Source organism: Zonotrichia leucophrys, chromosome 27 (assembly GCF_028769735.1).
Source record: "Zonotrichia leucophrys gambelii isolate GWCS_2022_RI chromosome 27, RI_Zleu_2.0, whole genome shotgun sequence".
Taxonomy (NCBI): domain Eukaryota; kingdom Metazoa; phylum Chordata; class Aves; order Passeriformes; family Passerellidae; genus Zonotrichia; species Zonotrichia leucophrys.
Genome location: NC_088196.1, coordinates 3,203,464 through 3,220,550, shown reverse-complemented (window position 1 = coordinate 3,220,550; position 17,087 = coordinate 3,203,464). Strand labels below are relative to the sequence as shown.

The window sequence follows — 17,087 nt, the reverse complement described above, 5'->3', positions numbered from 1 at the left end:
TCGCCCCGCCCTCACCCCGCCCCTTAGGTGAGCTATGCGTGATGGCGCTCCCGCGGGGGCTGCTGGGAGTTGTAGTCCTGGGAGTCCCCGTGAGACCGGCCCCATGGGGAATTCGGGGGGGGGCGGACAGGGCGGAGCGGCGGCGGACGGAGACTGAGCGGAGCCGGAGCTGGAAAAATAAAGCCTTTATTTCTCGGTGTTGCGGGGAGCGTGGGAGAGGCGGGGCGGAACAACGCGAACTACAGCCGCGGAGGGGCGGCAGCGGCCGTGACCCCCGAGCAAACCGGAGACCGCACCGGAGATCTGTACACTGCCCCGCCACGTCCCACAGCCCCGAGAGACCTGGGGCTGTATAAAAGGCCCCGTGGGCCAAGAGTATAAAACCGTATCAAAATCCTTGCGTGTGTCCGGAGCGCGGCGTCCCGGGGATCTCCGGAGGCACCGACACCGGGCAGGGTCACCCGGAGCGGAGACCCCCGGTAATCCCCGGGATCACGGACCCCGGGCAGGGTCACCCGGAGCGGAGAGCCCCGGTAACCCCCGGAAGCCCCGGTAACTCCCGGGAGCACGGACCCCTGGCAGTGTCACCCGGAGCGGAGAGCCCCGGTAACCCCCGGAAGCCCCGGTGACCCCCGGCAGTGTCACCCGGAGCAGAGAGCCCCGGTGACCCCCGGGATCACGGATCCCCGGGCAGGATTACCGGACCCCCGGCCAGTGTTACCGGCAGCGCAGAGCCCCGGTGCGGCTCCCGCCGGTGCCCGCGGCGTCAGTGCGAGCTCGTGGAACCGGAGCGCGGCTGCGGGCGGGCGCGACACCAAGCGCCGGCCGAGCAGCCCGGGAAGGAGCGGGCGGAGCGCGGCGGCGGCAGCGGCGGCGGCGGCGGCGGCTGCGAGTCCGAGCCCCGGCGGGGGTCGGGGTCGTCCCCCCGCGGCGGGCGCGGCCCCTCGGTGCCCAGCCCGGGGTGCAGGGCGGCGGCGTGGGCAGAGCGGCTGCGGACCGGGCAGCGCTTGGCCCGGGGGCTGCCGCTGGGCGAGCTGAGCGAGCTGGGCGGCACCGGCGGCGAGGCGGGCACCGGGACGGCGGCGGGCAGGCGGCAGGGACAGGCCGGCAGGTGAGCCCTGAGCAGCTCCATCATGCTCTGCAGCTGCCGGCTGAGGTGAGAAACCTCCTGGTTGAGGTGGGTGATCTGGAAAAGGACACACAGCAGTGAGCAGCGGCCGGGGCCCGCGGGGTTTTTGGGGACGTGCACCCACCTGTGGGCCCCAGCACACCTCCTGGTTGAGCCTGCTGATGTTCTGCTTTATCTGCTCTGCCTCCATCGCCAGGGCTGGGCCGCCGGGGTCAGTCCCTGCTGGGGAGGATGCAGACAGAGGTGGGATGTCCTGCCAACTCCCAGGGCTGGCACTTTGGCCTTGCCCAGCAGGGAAGCTCGGCCTGACCGTAGGATGTGTTGGAACTCAGTACATCCCTCCGGGTGTCCAGAGTTGCCAGGACCCCGCTAGGGAGCTTGGAGACCTTGGCATGCTGCCCAGAACACCTGGGGATTTGATTTTGACCCTTGGAATGGGTTACCAACTTTGTACGAGGACATGAAAGTCACACAGGTTTGAATAGTGCAATAACAAGATGATCACAGGGTGAAAATGTAGATTTTGGGATTTTTGGTATGGGAGTTATGGGGACAAGATGGAGGAACTTGGGTGTGTCCAGCCTTTCTCCTTCTTCTTGCTCTCCATTTTCTGCAGTGATGTTGGCACTTTGGGATTGGTTTAGAGTAGAAGTGCACTGTCTAACACAGGTGATGGGTATCGGGAATTAAGTGTAAATATGTTATATGTAGTTTGTAGTATAAAAGGACAACACAGAGTTGCTGTGGCTGCCCTGCTGAGCAGACCTCGGCTGGGCAGAAAGAAAATTTTATAGATAAGAATTGATAAACAACCTCAAGACCGAAAAGTGAAGAGTCCAGACTCGTTCTCCAGCCACTCAGGCCAAAGCAGAGACATCCTGCACATCTCAGGGCAGCAATTAACAACAGCAACCCCAGAAGGAGGGAGTACCCTGCTCAGCTCGACATGGCTAATAGGAAGAGCAGGCCTAGGTTAAGGTCTGCTAAGGAGAATGGAAGGGGCAATGGGGGTCAGATTGACATTTCTAGAAGTAAGGCTGGTATTGAGGTTGCAATAAATAAGATTGGGGAGGATGTTGGTGGTCAAATAGGTTCTTTGATAATAATTTTACTCCATCTGCTAGGGGTTGTAGGAGCCCAAGAGGGCCAACAATGTTTGGGCCCTTTTGGCCTTGTATGTAGTTTAGGATTTTGGGCTAATGCAATTGAGATTGGAAGGGCATATGAGAGGGCTATGATGAGGTTGATTAAGAGAGGGTGGTTATTCATGGAAGATTATTTGAGCTAAGCTAGGGAGAGGATTTGAAGCTCTGAGTTAAATGAACCTGCCACACTCCTGGCAGTACCTGAGCTGGGGGAGTCCCTCGCCGCACTCGGTGGCTCCGTGCTGAAGCAGAAGGTTTGTGCCTCTGAAGTGCCTCCGTTGTCTTCAATCCCATCCACGACCCTAGAGCAGGAAGGGATGAGGGTCACCCTGTGTCACCCCCTCTGTGCCACCCCTGAGCAGCCTGGCTGGCGCGGATAACCCACCCGCACATCCCCGCATACCTGGGGCTGAGGTCGGGGGGGTTGTACGAGTGCAGGGAGGGGATGAGCAGCTTGGCCGGCCTCCTGCCCACGCCAGCGCCCCTCTCCCTGTCCCTGCGGCACTGCGGAGAGGGGCTGCGGCTGCCGCGGGCCGGGGCCGGGCAGCTGTGCCGCAGGGCCGGCACCGGGCACAGCTCATCGCCCAGCAGGCTGCTCAGGGAGCCGCGCCGCACCGAGCTGCTCAGGGCCGGCAGCAGCAGCTTGCGGCGGGAGCTGCTGGCAGGCGGCTGCTGGAAAACCTCGTCGGGCTCCTCATCATCCTCCACGATGGAGGGAAGGGGCTTCTCCGGGGCAGCGCCGCTCTCCGGACGAGGCTGCGGGAGGGGAGGAGGTCAGGAATTGTTGTGTTGTGATTTCAGGGTTTACCCCAGAACCCGTTCCGTCCTCTGATAATTCCCTCCCAGGTGTGTCAGTCACCTCTCCTTTCCCCTCCCAGCACTGTCTGTCGGTCCTGGCATTCCAGAAAGGCATCCAGTGATTGGCAGATTCAAAGGATGCCCTCTACCCCTGGGGGGACATTGGGTCATCCAGGTGTCCTTTGTCCCTTGAGATTTCCCCTCCTGTACCTGGTTGGTGGCTTTCTACCCCTTCCCTGCCCCTCTCCCCGCGGTTAAAAGGAGCAGCAACCACGGGGTCAGGGAGTTCTGTTGGAGCTGTTGCTGCATTCAGAGGCCTGTGGGCCAGAATAGAGCTCTGGATCTAAACCCTCCATCAGAACTGACTCCTTTCCTTCACCATCACCCTAAAGCTTCTCTGCCAGAGGGAAACCCAAGGAGCAGCCCCGGTTATGGGGGGAAGCTCCATCCCACCACCACCAGAGCTCCTGCAGGCCTGCACTTGTCCCCACAGGCCCAGCTGCAGCACCCAGCCAGCCCAAAGTGTCTGTGGGGTGAAACACCACACACCCAGCCAGCCAAAAATGTCTGTGGGGTAAAACACCACAGTGCCACTATTTGGTTCAGCAGCAGGCCCACACAAGCCCAGGCACATCCCAATGGCCATATTGGCGATATTCCAGTAAGCACTGGTCCCACCACAGCCACCCCTGCCCCGTCCTCTCCCATGGCCTTGGTGAGGGACGCACCTGTGGCGCCGGCGGCAGCCTCGGGGACCGGGAGTAGCGGCAGAGCCCCTGTGGGGAGAGCAGACAGTGCTGGCTGAGCAGCAGGAGAGAGACCCTGCCCAGCCCCTGCCCAGCCCCTGCACAGCCCCACGGGGAGCAGCCATGGGCCCACAGCCCCCTCAGCCTCTCAGTGCCCCCCCTGAGCAGCCAAGCATTCCCCTGTCACAGACATCTTTAATGGAAAATCCTTTCCTTAGGATTTTTCCTTCTGAGAAGCTGAGAAGCCTCAGGAACAAAATGTAAACAATTATTATCTGCTGCTGTGGAATGCAACAGGTCCATCTGTGATTGGTCTCATGTGGTTGTTTCTAATTAATGGCCAATCAAAGTGAGCTGGCTCGGAGCCACAAACCTTTGTTATCATTCTTTCTTTTTCTATTCTTATCTAGCTTTCTGATGAAATCCTTTCTTCTATTCTTTTAGTATAGTTTTAATATAATATATATCATAAAATAATAAATCAAGCTTTCTGAAACATGGAGTCAGATCCTTGTCTCTTCCCTCAACCTGAGACCCCTGTGAACACTGTCACATTCCCCAGCCCCACACATCAGCCTCAGCTCCAGCCTCCACAGCCCCTCAGCCACTCTCCTTCCTGTGCTGCTGCCCTGTCAATGGTGAGCTGCCCAACCTGAGTGTCCTGAGGCAGAGCTGAGGCTGCACCCCAAATCCCAGCCCTGGCTCAGCCATCAGAGCACCAGCTCTGATGGCTGAGCTCCCACCAGTGTGGAAGGGTGATGCAGCTGCAGAGCCTGGTGCACACCCCTGGCATCCTCCTCTCTTGGTTTGTTTACGCCCCTCCTGTGTTATGGACATGGTGCATCTTGCTAGGGCTGTTTGGGACCTCCTGCACCACCTCCATGAGGCTCAGGGGGAAACTGGGTACCAGGGAGATGCTCCAGAGGAGCTCCAAGCCTCTCTCAGCAGAGCTGGGGGAGGTAAAGTGCAGCAGAGCCATTTCTGCAGCAGAACATCCTCCCCTGGAGCCATCAGCATGATTAACCCACAGCCCCCAGCTGCATGCTGCACTCCAGGTGTTTTGCTTTGGCTGTCTGTCCTGCAGTACCCCCCCATTTCCATCTACCTCATCCTCCTGCACTGCAAAGGCTCTCTCTGCCAATTCCCTGGGTTGCACAGAGCCAGGACAGGACATACCTGCATGGCAGAGCTGCAGCCCCTTCCCCAACCTTGCAACCTGAGTGCACAGACCCCCTTCCAGGGCCGTGAGCACAGCAAGGGGCTGAGCAGGAGGACACGCACCCACCTCCGTCTCGCTGCCCTCGCGCAGGTTGAAGGTCAGGTCCTGGTGGATGTCGGCTGTGAACTTGCTGGCGTACTCGGGGTAGAGCTGCAGCACCTCACAGAGCCCCCGCAGGCCGATGTGCTGCAGGTCACAGTAGGTCAGAGCCTTCACGTCCGCGTTGGTCTTGATCACCTGGTCCGTTCTGCACAGGTCGGCTCCAATCAAATCCCCTTTGCCTGCAGGAGGGGCTGGGCTCAGTGACACGAGCCCCTCGCTGTCACAGGCATCTTTTATGGAAAATCCTTTCCTTAGGATTTTTCCTCCTGAGAAGTTGAGAGGCCTCAGGAACAAAATGTAAACAAGGGTTATCTGCTGCTGTGGAATGCAACAGGTGGATCTGTGATTGGTCTCATGTGGTTGTTTCTGATTAATGGCCAATCACAGGGAGCTGGCTCAGACTTTATGTCCGAGACACAAACCTTTGTTATCATTCTATTCTTAGCCAGCCTTCTGATGAAATCCTGTCTTCTATTCTTTTAGTATAATTTTAATATAACATATATCATAAAATAAATCAAGCCTTCTGAAACATGGAGTCAGATCCCTTCCCTCACTCTAAGACCCCTGTGAACACGGTCACACCCTCACCCCTCACCCTGGGGCAGAGCCCGCTCCACCTGCCCTCACCCAGGATGGCCAGCACCACGTTGTCCTTCAGCACCTCCAGGGAGCCCGAGCACACGAAGTAGTTGGCCTGCAAGGCGTCGCCCTGGCGCAGCAGGTACTCGCCCGGGGCACAGAAGGAGGTTTTGATGTGCAGGGACAGCGAGCGGAGGCAGCCCCGGCTGGCGGTCTCGAAGATGGGCAGCTGCAGGATGTCCTTGTTGAGGTGCATGGCCACGTCCGCGCGCAGCTCGTCGGGGAAGTCGTGGAGCAGCTGGGGACAGAGGAGCCGGGGTGTCACTCTGGTTTTTTAACATTTTCTAAGCCTTCTGATGTTAATGTTCTTATAGCAAGCTTTCTCACACACTTTCTGTAAATAACTCATTGTTTCGCATTCCTTTATAGAAGAAGAAAAAGTTAATAGATTGTTCGTTTGTCCAGTGTCATCGGAGAGGTGGCACTGTCACCCTCCAATCCACTGTCACTCTTGGAAAACTATAAATGTTAGAGTCAAAAAATAAATTTCCCTTTTTCTTCACCTTGAGAACAGTGGTGTGCACTTGTGTTCTTTCGTGTCCTATAGCGACACTGGGGCTGTGGGTATGAGGGGCAGGGAGCAGCTTTCCTGCAGCCCCAGGGGACAGGTTCTCCTCCAGAGTGGGGAATTTCGCTGCTGAGCTGCCCCAGTGTCTCAGCAGAGGTGGGCACCGTGGTAATCAGCTGTTTCTGCTCCGTAGCCTGTCCCACTCGCCATGCTGGCAGGAATTTGCCCCAGAGCTGGCCCTGCCAGTGTAGCAGGCTCCAAACTTGCTATGGCCTCTGGAGGGCCAAGGCTTAATGATAGGAATTTCTGAGCATGATGAAATAGCAAAATAAGCTCCTGTCTTCTGCCTTTCAGACCCCAGCTTATTTCTGTAACCCCATAGGTCACTTTCTCTTAACCCCTGCTATTGGACAAGTTTGGATCCCCTTATACCCTATAAAAAGGGGCTGTTTGAGCCCATTCTGGTTAGAAGAGCCGTCACTGGAACCCTTCACAGACCCCTCAATAAACCCATTGCTGTGGAGCCCCAGGATGTTTTCTTCTCCTCTTTCACATCTGCTTCCCAGCTAGCCTGCAAGGTGCCTTAGCAAGCAAAGAGCTGGAATCCTAAGAGAGCTGATAATCACTAAAGAGCTGAAATCCACTAAGCTTGCTAAGGTAGCCACGGCTACCTTACGATATTCAAAGGTGATATGGCTGATATCCACTAAACTTGCTAAGGTGGCCACGGCTACGAGCAGCCTGAGTACTTGGACACTCTGTCCCCAGGAAGGATTGAGTTATCCAGCCTGTGCTGCCTGCTCAGGAGCAAGATCAGCCCAGCAGGCAGTCGGGTTTATGCCAGCCCCATTTCTCCCCCATAAGTGCAGGTCGGGGCTGGAGGATGCAAGCCAAACCCCACCAACACCTCCTACCTCATTGGCATCAATGCCGTTGTTCACCGACCAGGTGGTCTGGAAATACTCCAGCATCCTCTGCTTGAGCTGCTGGGGCAGGTGGTGGACGCGGATGAAGTCCTTGAGGTCCTTCATGCGGGTGTGGTAGAGCGAGCGGCGCGAGTACATGCGCTGGATGATGGCCGTGACATTGCCGAACACCACGGCGTGCATCAGCGCTGGGGACAGAAGGACAGCCTGATTTCTCCTCACATTTCTCCTCACAGAGAAAACCAAGGCACAAAATTCCTCCCGAGAATATTATTCTGGGTTTCACATTCTCTGAACATCAGAGAAAGGAGAAACAATTCTTATTGCTTGCTGTATTGCGAGTACATGTGCTGGATGGTGGCCATGACATTGCCAAACACCATGGTGTGCATCAGCGGTGGGGACAGGAGGGAGGGCAGCCTGATTCCTCCTCACATTTCTCCTCACAGAGAAAACCAAGGCACAAAATTCTTCCCAAGAATATTATTCTGGGTTTCACATTCTCTGAACATCAGAGAAAGGAGAAACAATACTTATCTCATTTGCTCTGTCTGTGTTTGTGCCAAAGTAGAATGCAATATGGAGATTATTTACCCACAGTGATGGTGTTTTGTTTCCTTGGCCTGTCAGGGCCAAGTGTGTGTGTGTGTGTCAGGACTGTCACTGACAGTCACGAGATTCTGTGCAGTGTGAGCAGAGTTGAGTGCTTGGCAGGCTCAGTTTAGATGTAATGTAACATAGCGTAATATAGTATAGAATAATATAGTATAATAAGTCATTAATTAGCTTTCTGATAAAATGGAGTCAGATGCAGCATTCCTTCCCCTTGTCAGGGGGAGGGAATATAGTGTAATATATAGAATATTTATAGTAATTATAAGAGTAATAATTCAGTATAATATAGTGTAATATAGTGCAATATAGTGAAATATAGTATAATATAGTGAAATATAGTAATAATATAGTGTAATATAGTAATAGTGTAATGTAGTAATTAATAGTGTAATATAATATAATAATATAGTATAGAATAATATAGTATAATAAAGTAATTAATTAGCCTTCTGATAAGACGGAGTCAGAGGCATCATTCCCTCCCCTCCTTGGGGGTGCCTGCAAAACTATACAGGGCAGGTGTGGGCACAGCACAGGGGAACTGCTCCCCAAACCCAGCCCAGGGCTGTCTCACAGGACTCTCTCAGAACCCCACCACCTCCCCCAGCGCCCTGCCAGGGACACAACCCTCTGGCAGCCCCAGGTGAGCGCCCTGCCCAGCCCTGCTGCCCTCCTCACCCCCAATGAGCATGGTGCAGATGGAGAAGATCTTCTCGGTGTCGGTGTTGGCGCAGACATTCCCAAAGCCCACGCTGGTCAGGCTGCTGAGGGTGAAGTAGAGGGAGGCGATGTAGGCGCTGCGGATGGAGGGGCCCCCCACGGAATTGTTGATGTAGGGAGCCTCCAGCCTCTTGCCCAGCTCGTGAAGCCAGCCTGCCAAGCACAGCCCAGGGTTAGCACTGCAGGAGCCAGCTGAGAGAGCTGCACCCCTGAATCTGCTGCCCCATAGCACAGGGGGGATCCCAGGGCCCCGAGCACACCCTGTCGCAGACATCTTTTATGGAAAATCCTTTCCTTAGGGTTTTTCCTCCTGAGAAGCTGAGAGGCCTCAGGAACAAAATGTAAACTATGGTTACCTGCTGCTGTGGAATGCAACAGGTGGATCTTTGATTGGCCCGTGTTGGATGTTTCTAATTAATGGCCAATCACAGCCCAGCTGGCTTGGACACAGAGCCAAGCCACAAACCTTTCTTTTCATTCTTTCTTATTCTATTCTTAGCTAGCCTTCTGATGGATCTTTTCTTCTATTCTTTTAGTATAGTTTGAATGTAATATATATCATAAAATAATAAATCAAGCCTTCTGAAACATGGAGTCAGATCTCTTCCCTCATCCAAGAACCCCTGTGAACACCATCACAACACCCCTTGCCCAGCTCCTGCAGCCAGCATGCCAAGCACAGCCTGGGGTTAGCACTTTCAGGAGTGCTGCAGCCCTGGATCCGCTGCCCCACAGCACAGGGAGGATCCCAGTGCCCCCAGCTCGTGCAGCTAGCCTGCCAGGCACAGCCTGGGGGTGGCACTTTCAGGAGCCAGCTGAGAGGGCTGCACCCCTGAATCTGCTGCCTCACAGCACAGGGAGGATCCCAGTGCCCCAAGAACGCCTCTTGCCCAGCTCCTGCAGCCAGCCTGCCAAGCACAGCCTGGGGTTGGCACTTTCAGGAATGCTGCACCCCTGGATCCGCTGCCCCACAGCACAGGGGGATCCCAGTGCCCCCAGCTGCCCCCAGGCCTCACTCACCGATGTCCCAGGTGCGTGGGTCGTTGCTCTCCAGCTCCTGGCGGCCGATGACGTACCAGATGCAGGCCATCCAGTGGGCCAGCAGGGCAAACATGGACATGAGCAGCGTGAGCACCATGGCGCTGTACTGCGAGTAGCGGTCCAGCTTCTGCAGCAGCCGCAGCAGCCGCAGCAGCCGCACCGTCTTCAGCAGGTGAACCAGCGAGGTCTGGGGGGCAGGCAGGGAGGGGAACCGGGGGTAGCTGCAGGCAGGGAGGAAAAGGGACCCCAACACCACCCTTTGTGGCCCCCACAGCTGCCAGGAGGGTGATGGGGAGCAGGGCAAGGCAGAGGCAGCTCATCCCCAGTCAGCCTTGCAGCCCCGTGCGCAACACACAGGAGGCAGCCAGGGTCGTGTGTTGCGGTGTGATGTCGTGGTTTGCCTCAGATACCCCGGGTCCCTCCCCTGATAATTCCCTGCCAGGTGTGTCAGCCACCTCTCCTTTCCCCTGCCAGCACTGTCTGTCAGTCCTGCCATTCCAGAAGGAAATGTTGAGTGATTGGCAGATTCAAAGGATGTTCTCTACCCCTGGGGGGACAATGGGCCATCCAGGTGTCCTTTGTCCCTTGAGACTCCCCCCCTACCTGGTTGGTGGCTCCCTACCCCTTCCCTGCCCCTCTCCCCGCGGTTCAAAGGAGCAGCAACCACAGGACAGGGAGTTCTGTTGGAGCTGGTGCTGGATTCAGAGCCCTATGGGCCAGGATAAAGCTCTGGATCCAAACCCTCCATCAGAACAACTCCTTTTCCTTCATCATCACTTTAAAGCTTCCCCAGCAAAGGTAAACATGAGCTCCTGCATGCCTGGACTTGCCTCCAAGTGCCCAGCTGCAGGACCCAGCCAGCCAAAGGTGTCTCTGAGGTGAAATCACCACATTGCCGCTATTTGGTTCAGCAGCAAGGGCCAGACAAGCCCAAGCACATCCTGTCTGGCCATATTGGTAATTATTCCAATAATTGTGGCCTGTCAGGGCACCGAGTGCCCCCAGGAGATGTGGGTGCTGGAGAGGGGCAGGGAGGAGGGCAGCAGCTTTGCTGCCGAGGGCTGTGTTTGTGCCAGCAGCACTCACCACGGTCACGTTGAAGATGTAGAGCAGATCGAAGGGCAGAGCAGCAATCAGATCCACGAAGAACCAGGTGGCCACGTAGTGGATGCAGATGGAGCGAGGGTCGTACACAACCTGGCCCGACTGGCTGACGTACGTTGTCCGGAAGTTGAGGATGATATCTGCCCCAGGAGAGCAGGAGCAGCCCTCACCACCCCTCCTGTGGCTGGCAGAGCTGAACCAGCATCCACTGGTGTCACTTCTGGTGTGCCCAGGACCAACAACAGGGGCACAGCAACCCCATCTCCCTCTTGTTCCAGATTGCAAGGCAGGATGTGTTTTATTACCATCTATATGGCAGCTGTCTTTTGTCAAGTGGGCAATTTTCCTTATCTCTTTCTCAGTGATCACAATCACTCCTCCCTCTGAGGGCACACCTGCTGATAACAGCTATTGAATGTCACTGCATGGCTGATAAAAACTACAGCATCCCATTGGGAGATGTGAGCCCAGAGGGAGGAGCCAAGCATTCCTGCCTGGATATAATCTGGAGATTCTGGAACACCAGCATGGCTTCTCCACTGGATTTCCCAGAGGAACAGCTGCCTCTGGCTCCCCTGGATCTTCAGAGAGAGGGCGCACTCTTCTCCAGGATCCCTGCTCCAGCAGAACCACCCCTGACACTGCAGGAGGGCTGAGCCACAATTCCAATGGGACTGCTGCCAACAGCCTGACCCACAGGGTGTCAGGTTGGGTTCTGACTCTGGCAGTGCTGTTTTAGTTTACTGCATTGTTTATTTTATCCTTTTATTTTTTTCCCTACTGAAGAACTGTTATTTCCCACTCCCATATTTTTGCCTGAGTGCCCTTTAATTTAAAATTTATAGCAATTCAGAGGGAGGAGGTTCACATTCTCCATGTCAGGGGAGGCTCCTGCCTTCCTTAGCAGGCACCTGTCTTTCCAAACCAAGACACCTCTCCATCACCCCTGATCCCTGCCCCACCTGTCCTGTACCCCGGATCAGTGCTCAGCCCCAGACCTACCGAGGATGAAGAGCATCTCCACAGCGATGTCGCTGACGATGGTGCTGCGAGCAGCTGACAGACTGTCCTCTGTGCCCGTGAAGCAGACGTTGTAGGGGACAGTGATAGCCACGTAGAAGGTGGCCAGCAGGATCAGCCAGTCCCAGAGAGCCTTGAAGATGCTGTAGTGGAGCAGGATGAAGCGGGATTTCTGCACCGAGGCCACCTTGTACTCGGGGATGGACGGCTTGTTCTCAAACACATTCTGCGGGCAAACATGGGCTGGGACAGGGGTTATCCCATACGAGGGGTGAAGCCCACCACAGCCACCCCTTCCCCTGGGTCCTGCCAGCCAGCTGGCACCCCTGATGCCAGGGTGATGATGCCCTTTTCCTGCCCTGATCACCCTCAGGGATGGGCACAGAACACCTGATTACAGCTCATCAATTAATGCAATGTAATTGCTATTAACAGTGACCCCCTGGCAATGCCAGCTGCTGCCTGGAACCATCTCAGGTGCCAACTCACATGCTGGGGCAGAGGTGAGGGCAGAGCCAGGGCCATCCCACCCAAATCCCCAAAATTCAAGGGTGGTGCACCGCTATCCTTTGCCTGCTCATCAGCTCTCAGACCCTCTCTCTGGCCCCACAACTGCAGGTGGTGCCCTATACTGGGCACAGGAACTGTGCAAAGGGGCTGGCACAGGCCTGTGCCCCACCTGGCAGCTCCACAGCTCTGGCACCCTGGAAACAGCACTCCCCAGAGCCAGTGTGGCTGTGCTCAGAGCCAGCACTGGGGTTTCCTGACAGTGAATACATGAGGAGAGGCACAGCTCTGCCAGGGCTGCCAGCTCTGCTGTCTCAACAAGCAGCTCTGGGCACCCACTGGGTTCTCCTGCTGCCAAGCAAACACAAGTGCAGCCTGGGTACAGCGTGGCTGCCAGAGCTGGGGGGAATTTCAGTGCTTGGCAGGCCGGGCAGAGACGTGCATGGGAACAGCATCCCAGTGAGGCTGGGCTCTGCTCTCAGGAGAGCTGCTGCACTGCCAGCTCATCATACCCCCAGAATGGGAGGCACTGGGCAAAACTGGGGGTCCTCAGGTCCTTACACGGTTGATTTTCATCTCTCCACGGTCCCTGCGGGCAAACTGGCTGCTGAGCTGGTGCAGCATGGTCCGGCCCTGCCTCCGTGCAGCCCTCAGGTGGGAGCTGCCAGGCTTCTTACTCCTCTGCTTCTCACTCGTCTGCTTCTCTGCAGTGAACAAGGCATGCTGAGTTAGTGCTGTTGCCCACCAGGGAACAGGGAGCCCCTTTGCCACGTGCCCACTGCTCACACTGCTCACATTCTACAGCAACGGCTCACCCTCTTTCTTGTCACCAGGGCAGCTCCTGCCTCGGCTCTCTGTGATGTCCTTGAAGGAGAAGAGGAAGAGCACCACCTCCCCCTTTTCGTTCTTGATGGGCATGATGTCCAGCAGGCACCAGAAGGCAGCTCCTGGGTGCAGGAGAGAGTTGGTGAGGGCAGGGGCAGCTCCCTTAGTGGTCAGCAGCTTCCCCCAGGCCAGGTGGTCCAGATTGCAAGGCAGGATGTGTTCTATTGCCATCTGTATGGCAGCTGTCTTTTGTCAAGTGGGCAGTTTGCCTTATCTCTCTCTCAGTGATCACAATCACTCCTCCCTCCAAGGAGACACCTGCTGGTAACAGCTACAGCATCCCATTGGGAGATGTGAGCCCAGAGGGAGGAGCCAAGCATTCCTGCCTGGATATAATCTGGAGATTCTGGAACACCAGCACAGCTTCTCCACTGGATTCCCCAGAGGAACAGCAGCTGCCTCTTGTTCCCCTGGATCTTCAGAGGAAGAGACTGCACCTTTCTCCAGGATCCCTACTCCAGCAGAACCACTGCAGGAGGGCTGAGCCACAATTCCAATGGGACTGCCACCAACACCCTGACCCACAGGGTGTCAGGTTGGGTTCTGATTCTGTCAGTGTTGGTTTAGTTCACTGCATTGTTTATTTTATCCTTTTATTTTCTTCCCTATTGAAGAACTGTTATTTCCTGCTCCCATATTTTTTGCCTGAGAGCCCTTAATTTAAAATTTATAGCAAATCAGAGGGGTGGGGAGGGTTCACTTTCGCCATTTCAGGGGAGGCTCCTGCCTGCCTTAGCAGACTCCTGTCTTTCCAAACCGAGACACCATGAGACCACAACGGGGCCAAATCCGACTAGCAGCCGTGGCCCATACCCAGCCCCACGTGCCACTCACCGCTCTTTTTGTAGAAGCAGACCTCAGTCTGGTACTCCTGCCTGCTGTCCAGGGCCTTCTCGATGCCCTGCAGGGCGGGCTCGCTGGTGTCAGCCCCGCAGAGGAAGCGGCAGCTGCAGTTCTTCTGCATGACCTCGGTGCGCGCGAAGCCGGTGAGGTCGCAGAAGCCATCGGAGCAGTACACGATGGGGAAGCCACAGCGGCCCTGAGCGTTGGCCAGGATGAAGTTGCTGTCTGAAAGGAGACACAGCTGCCCCCGAGGCCTTGGGGCCACCTCAGGGGGCACAAACAGCAGCACAGCACTCCCAGCCCCGCTCTGGGAGGTGAAGCCAGAGCTCCATGTGGCTGCTGGCTGTCCCTAGCTGCTCCCAGAGCTTGTTCACCCCTGCCCAGCCCAGCAGGACCCCAGCCCCGTGCGGTGGAAGGGGAAGGAGGCTGGGTCTGTCTCTGGCCCCCATCACCCACGCGAGGCAGCTCACGCCTCCCCCTCACCATCTGCCACTCTGCCAGGGCTCAGGGAGCTTAGTGGGAGCAGCAGCTCCCAGCTGGGCGTGCCCAGCCCAGGGGTGCCCAGCTGTGGTGCTGAGATCCCCAGAGGTGTGGGGTGCTGAGAAACCAGCTGAGAGCGTGGGAGAAAAACCATCCAGGGGCAGCGCCAGGGATGAACTGCAGCATCCTCATCCTCTCAGCAGCACAGAGCATCCCCAGCATCACCCAGCCCTGGTGGTGGGAGGTGGCACCAGCCACAGCAAAGTGCTGCCAGCCCCATGCCCTGCCCAGTCACAGAGGAGCTGATCTGCCCCCCAGCCCTGCCCCACAGTGGGACAGAGGGGCTCATGTTAGCAGGGTGCCAAGGGAGTGGGTGTGCAGCTGGCATGGACTGTGGTGGAACCAGGGTCAGATCAGGGTATTCCCAGCCCCAAATTGTTCTCTGGTGCTGCCCAGCCCAGAACCTTTGCATCACACAGCCAGGATCAGGTGGGTGTGCTCTGCCCCTCTCACAGTAGAGAGGACCCACAGTGATGCCAGCACCTGCACAGCACGGGCAGAGTGGTGCCAGGTGGGTGTGCTCTGCCCCTCTCACAGAAGAAATGAGCCCACGGTGATGCCAGCACCTGCACAGCACGGGCAGAGTGGTGCCAGGGCCAGGCAAAGGCAGCAAGAGGCTGTGGGAGGGAGGGGAGGCATCCCCAGGCAGCCCTGCCTTTGGAGGTGCCGTGGGGCCACCACAGCACAGCTCAGCCCAGGATTAGCTGGGAGAAGCAAAAATAGCCTGAAGCTGTGACTAAGGCCAGATTTTGGCTCTGGGAAGCCGGGATTATGGTGATATCCAGGATGTGTTATTAGAACAGAAAACAAGGGTTTGCATTTGGGAGTGGCTGGCTGAGCTGGAGGATGTGGCCCTGGCAGGCTGGCAGACCCCAGCCATGGTGGGCACTGTGCCTGGTTGGGTGCCCCGGGGCCCAGAGCTGCAGCTGCCTGGCACAGGCAGGGTTAACTCCCCACGGAGTATCAGTGCCCTAAACCCCTCTCCATGGCAGATAAAGCCGATAAGAGGCACATCAAAGCCACAAAGCCCCGCACTGTTTAAAAGTGCCCGGCAGAGGTGGTTGGGCAGCTTTGGACAGGAGACTGCCAGGGCACTGCAGGCAATGCCAGGCTCTCTGGGGCAAATTCCTAAGGTTTTGGTCCTGGTGTTGCAGGCAGCTTCCCTTGGAGAGCCTGGTCCATGAGCTCTGCCCCTCTGGAGGGACAGTGGGATCAGCACCATGAGGCACATGTGGCTCTGCCCTGTCCCCTCCAGGCACAGCTCAGTAAGAGAAGGGGAACAGAGATTTTTCACACATTGCAGCCCCAAGGGTAACATCCCAAATTTCAGCTTCTCTGGGTAAATGACACCCTGTGCCACCAGGACTGTGTCACTCCAGGCTCCGAGGCATGGCAGCATGGCAGCAAACACATGCTCAGGGTGCTCCGAGTGCCTCCACAGTGCCCTGCGAGGTAGCTGCAGGCTCCCAGTGCCATCTCCGTGCCAGTCGCTCCCAGCAAGGGAGGAGATGCTCAGCCTGGCAGGCAGCTGGCCCGGGACACACCTGCTGCTGGTGCTTTTGAAGGAAAGCTGGGATCAGTCATGAACACAGCCCATCCTTGGGTAGCTTCATGGTGCCAGCAGTGCTAGTGGCATGTGGCACCGGGAATCACCCATCCCGGCTTCAATCCATCCCAGCTTCAACCCATCCCGGCTTCAGCCCATCCCGGCCCGGCGCATGGACACCGGGAGCAGCTCAGCGCCCGGGGACGCCGGCAGCCCCGGGGCACGGGACGGGGGCCTGGGGATCCCGGGTCAGGGATCTGGGGGATCCCGGGTTAGCCGGGGCGTGTTGGAACCGACCGTGCCTTCTCCGGTGCTCCCGCAGGCACCGCGATCTGTCCCTGGTGCTGAGCGCGGCCGCGGCGACACCGAGCGGCACCGGGGCGGCCCGGGACACGGGCACGGGAGTACCGGAGCACCGAGCCCAGCACGGGACGGTCCCGCACAGCGCGTGGGTGGCCGAGCACCGGGTCAGCGGTGCCGGGCGCTCCCCGTCCCGTTCCCGTCTCCTGCCGAGCACCGGCTTCCCCCACCCGGTTCCCCCCACGGCGCCTCCCCGGTCCCGTCGCAGCCCTACGTGTGCCATCGAAGCGGGTGGCGATGGTGTCCAGGAAGGTGTTCTGCGGCGCCAGCAGCCCCTTCATCACCGGCATCGTCCCGCCCCACCGGCCGGCCCGGCCCGCCCCACCTGCCGGGCTGCCTCCGCCGCCCCCGGGCCCTCCGCAGCACCGCGGGCTGATCCCGGCCCGCCCGGGGCTCCCGCCCCGCCCCCGCCCCGCCCCGCCACCGGGAGGGGCCTCGGCCCCGTCGGGCACCCGCGGGCACGGCGGGCTGGCCCGGGGGGGCTCGGGGTTGGTGGCACCGGGAGCTGCCCGGTCACGGGAGCCGCTCAGCCCCGGCCCTCTCGGGCGCACGGGGGCTGCAGATGGAGCGGAACGCGCCGCACCTCGGGTAAACTCTGTCCTGGTACCGCACACGGGCGCACATCGGGGCAGCGCCGCGGGTAAGCCCAGTCCCAGCCCCGCGGGGGAAGGAACTCGCTCCGGCACCGAGC

At 57.9% G+C, this 17,087-nt stretch overlaps 1 protein-coding gene across 6 annotated transcripts; it reads right to left on the bottom strand.

The window, feature by feature from the left end:
- Nucleotides 1-170: 170 nt before the first annotated feature.
- On the bottom strand, nucleotides 171-16,799 carry KCNH4 (potassium voltage-gated channel subfamily H member 4). 6 transcript variants are annotated; one of them, XM_064733693.1, is made up of 16 exons: nucleotides 16,611-16,799; nucleotides 13,942-14,175; nucleotides 13,038-13,169; nucleotides 12,784-12,926; nucleotides 11,698-11,941; nucleotides 10,678-10,835; nucleotides 9,571-9,778; nucleotides 8,509-8,703; nucleotides 7,204-7,403; nucleotides 5,770-6,019; nucleotides 5,104-5,318; nucleotides 3,801-3,848; nucleotides 2,678-3,030; nucleotides 2,476-2,576; nucleotides 1,254-1,351; nucleotides 620-1,186 (listed from the first exon to the last, which is right to left on the bottom strand). In XM_064733693.1, the coding sequence occupies exons 1-16, from the start codon at nucleotides 16,684-16,686 to the stop codon at nucleotides 767-769; spliced, it is 3,075 nt and encodes a 1,024-aa protein (XP_064589763.1). In that variant the 5' UTR covers nucleotides 16,687-16,799; the 3' UTR covers nucleotides 620-766. The 6 variants fall into 6 exon arrangements, with proteins under 6 accessions (XP_064589760.1, XP_064589761.1, XP_064589762.1 ...); XM_064733694.1 differs by having other exon boundaries at nucleotides 1,272-1,351; XM_064733695.1 differs by having other exon boundaries at nucleotides 1,272-1,348.
- Nucleotides 16,800-17,087: the final 288 nt, after the last annotated feature.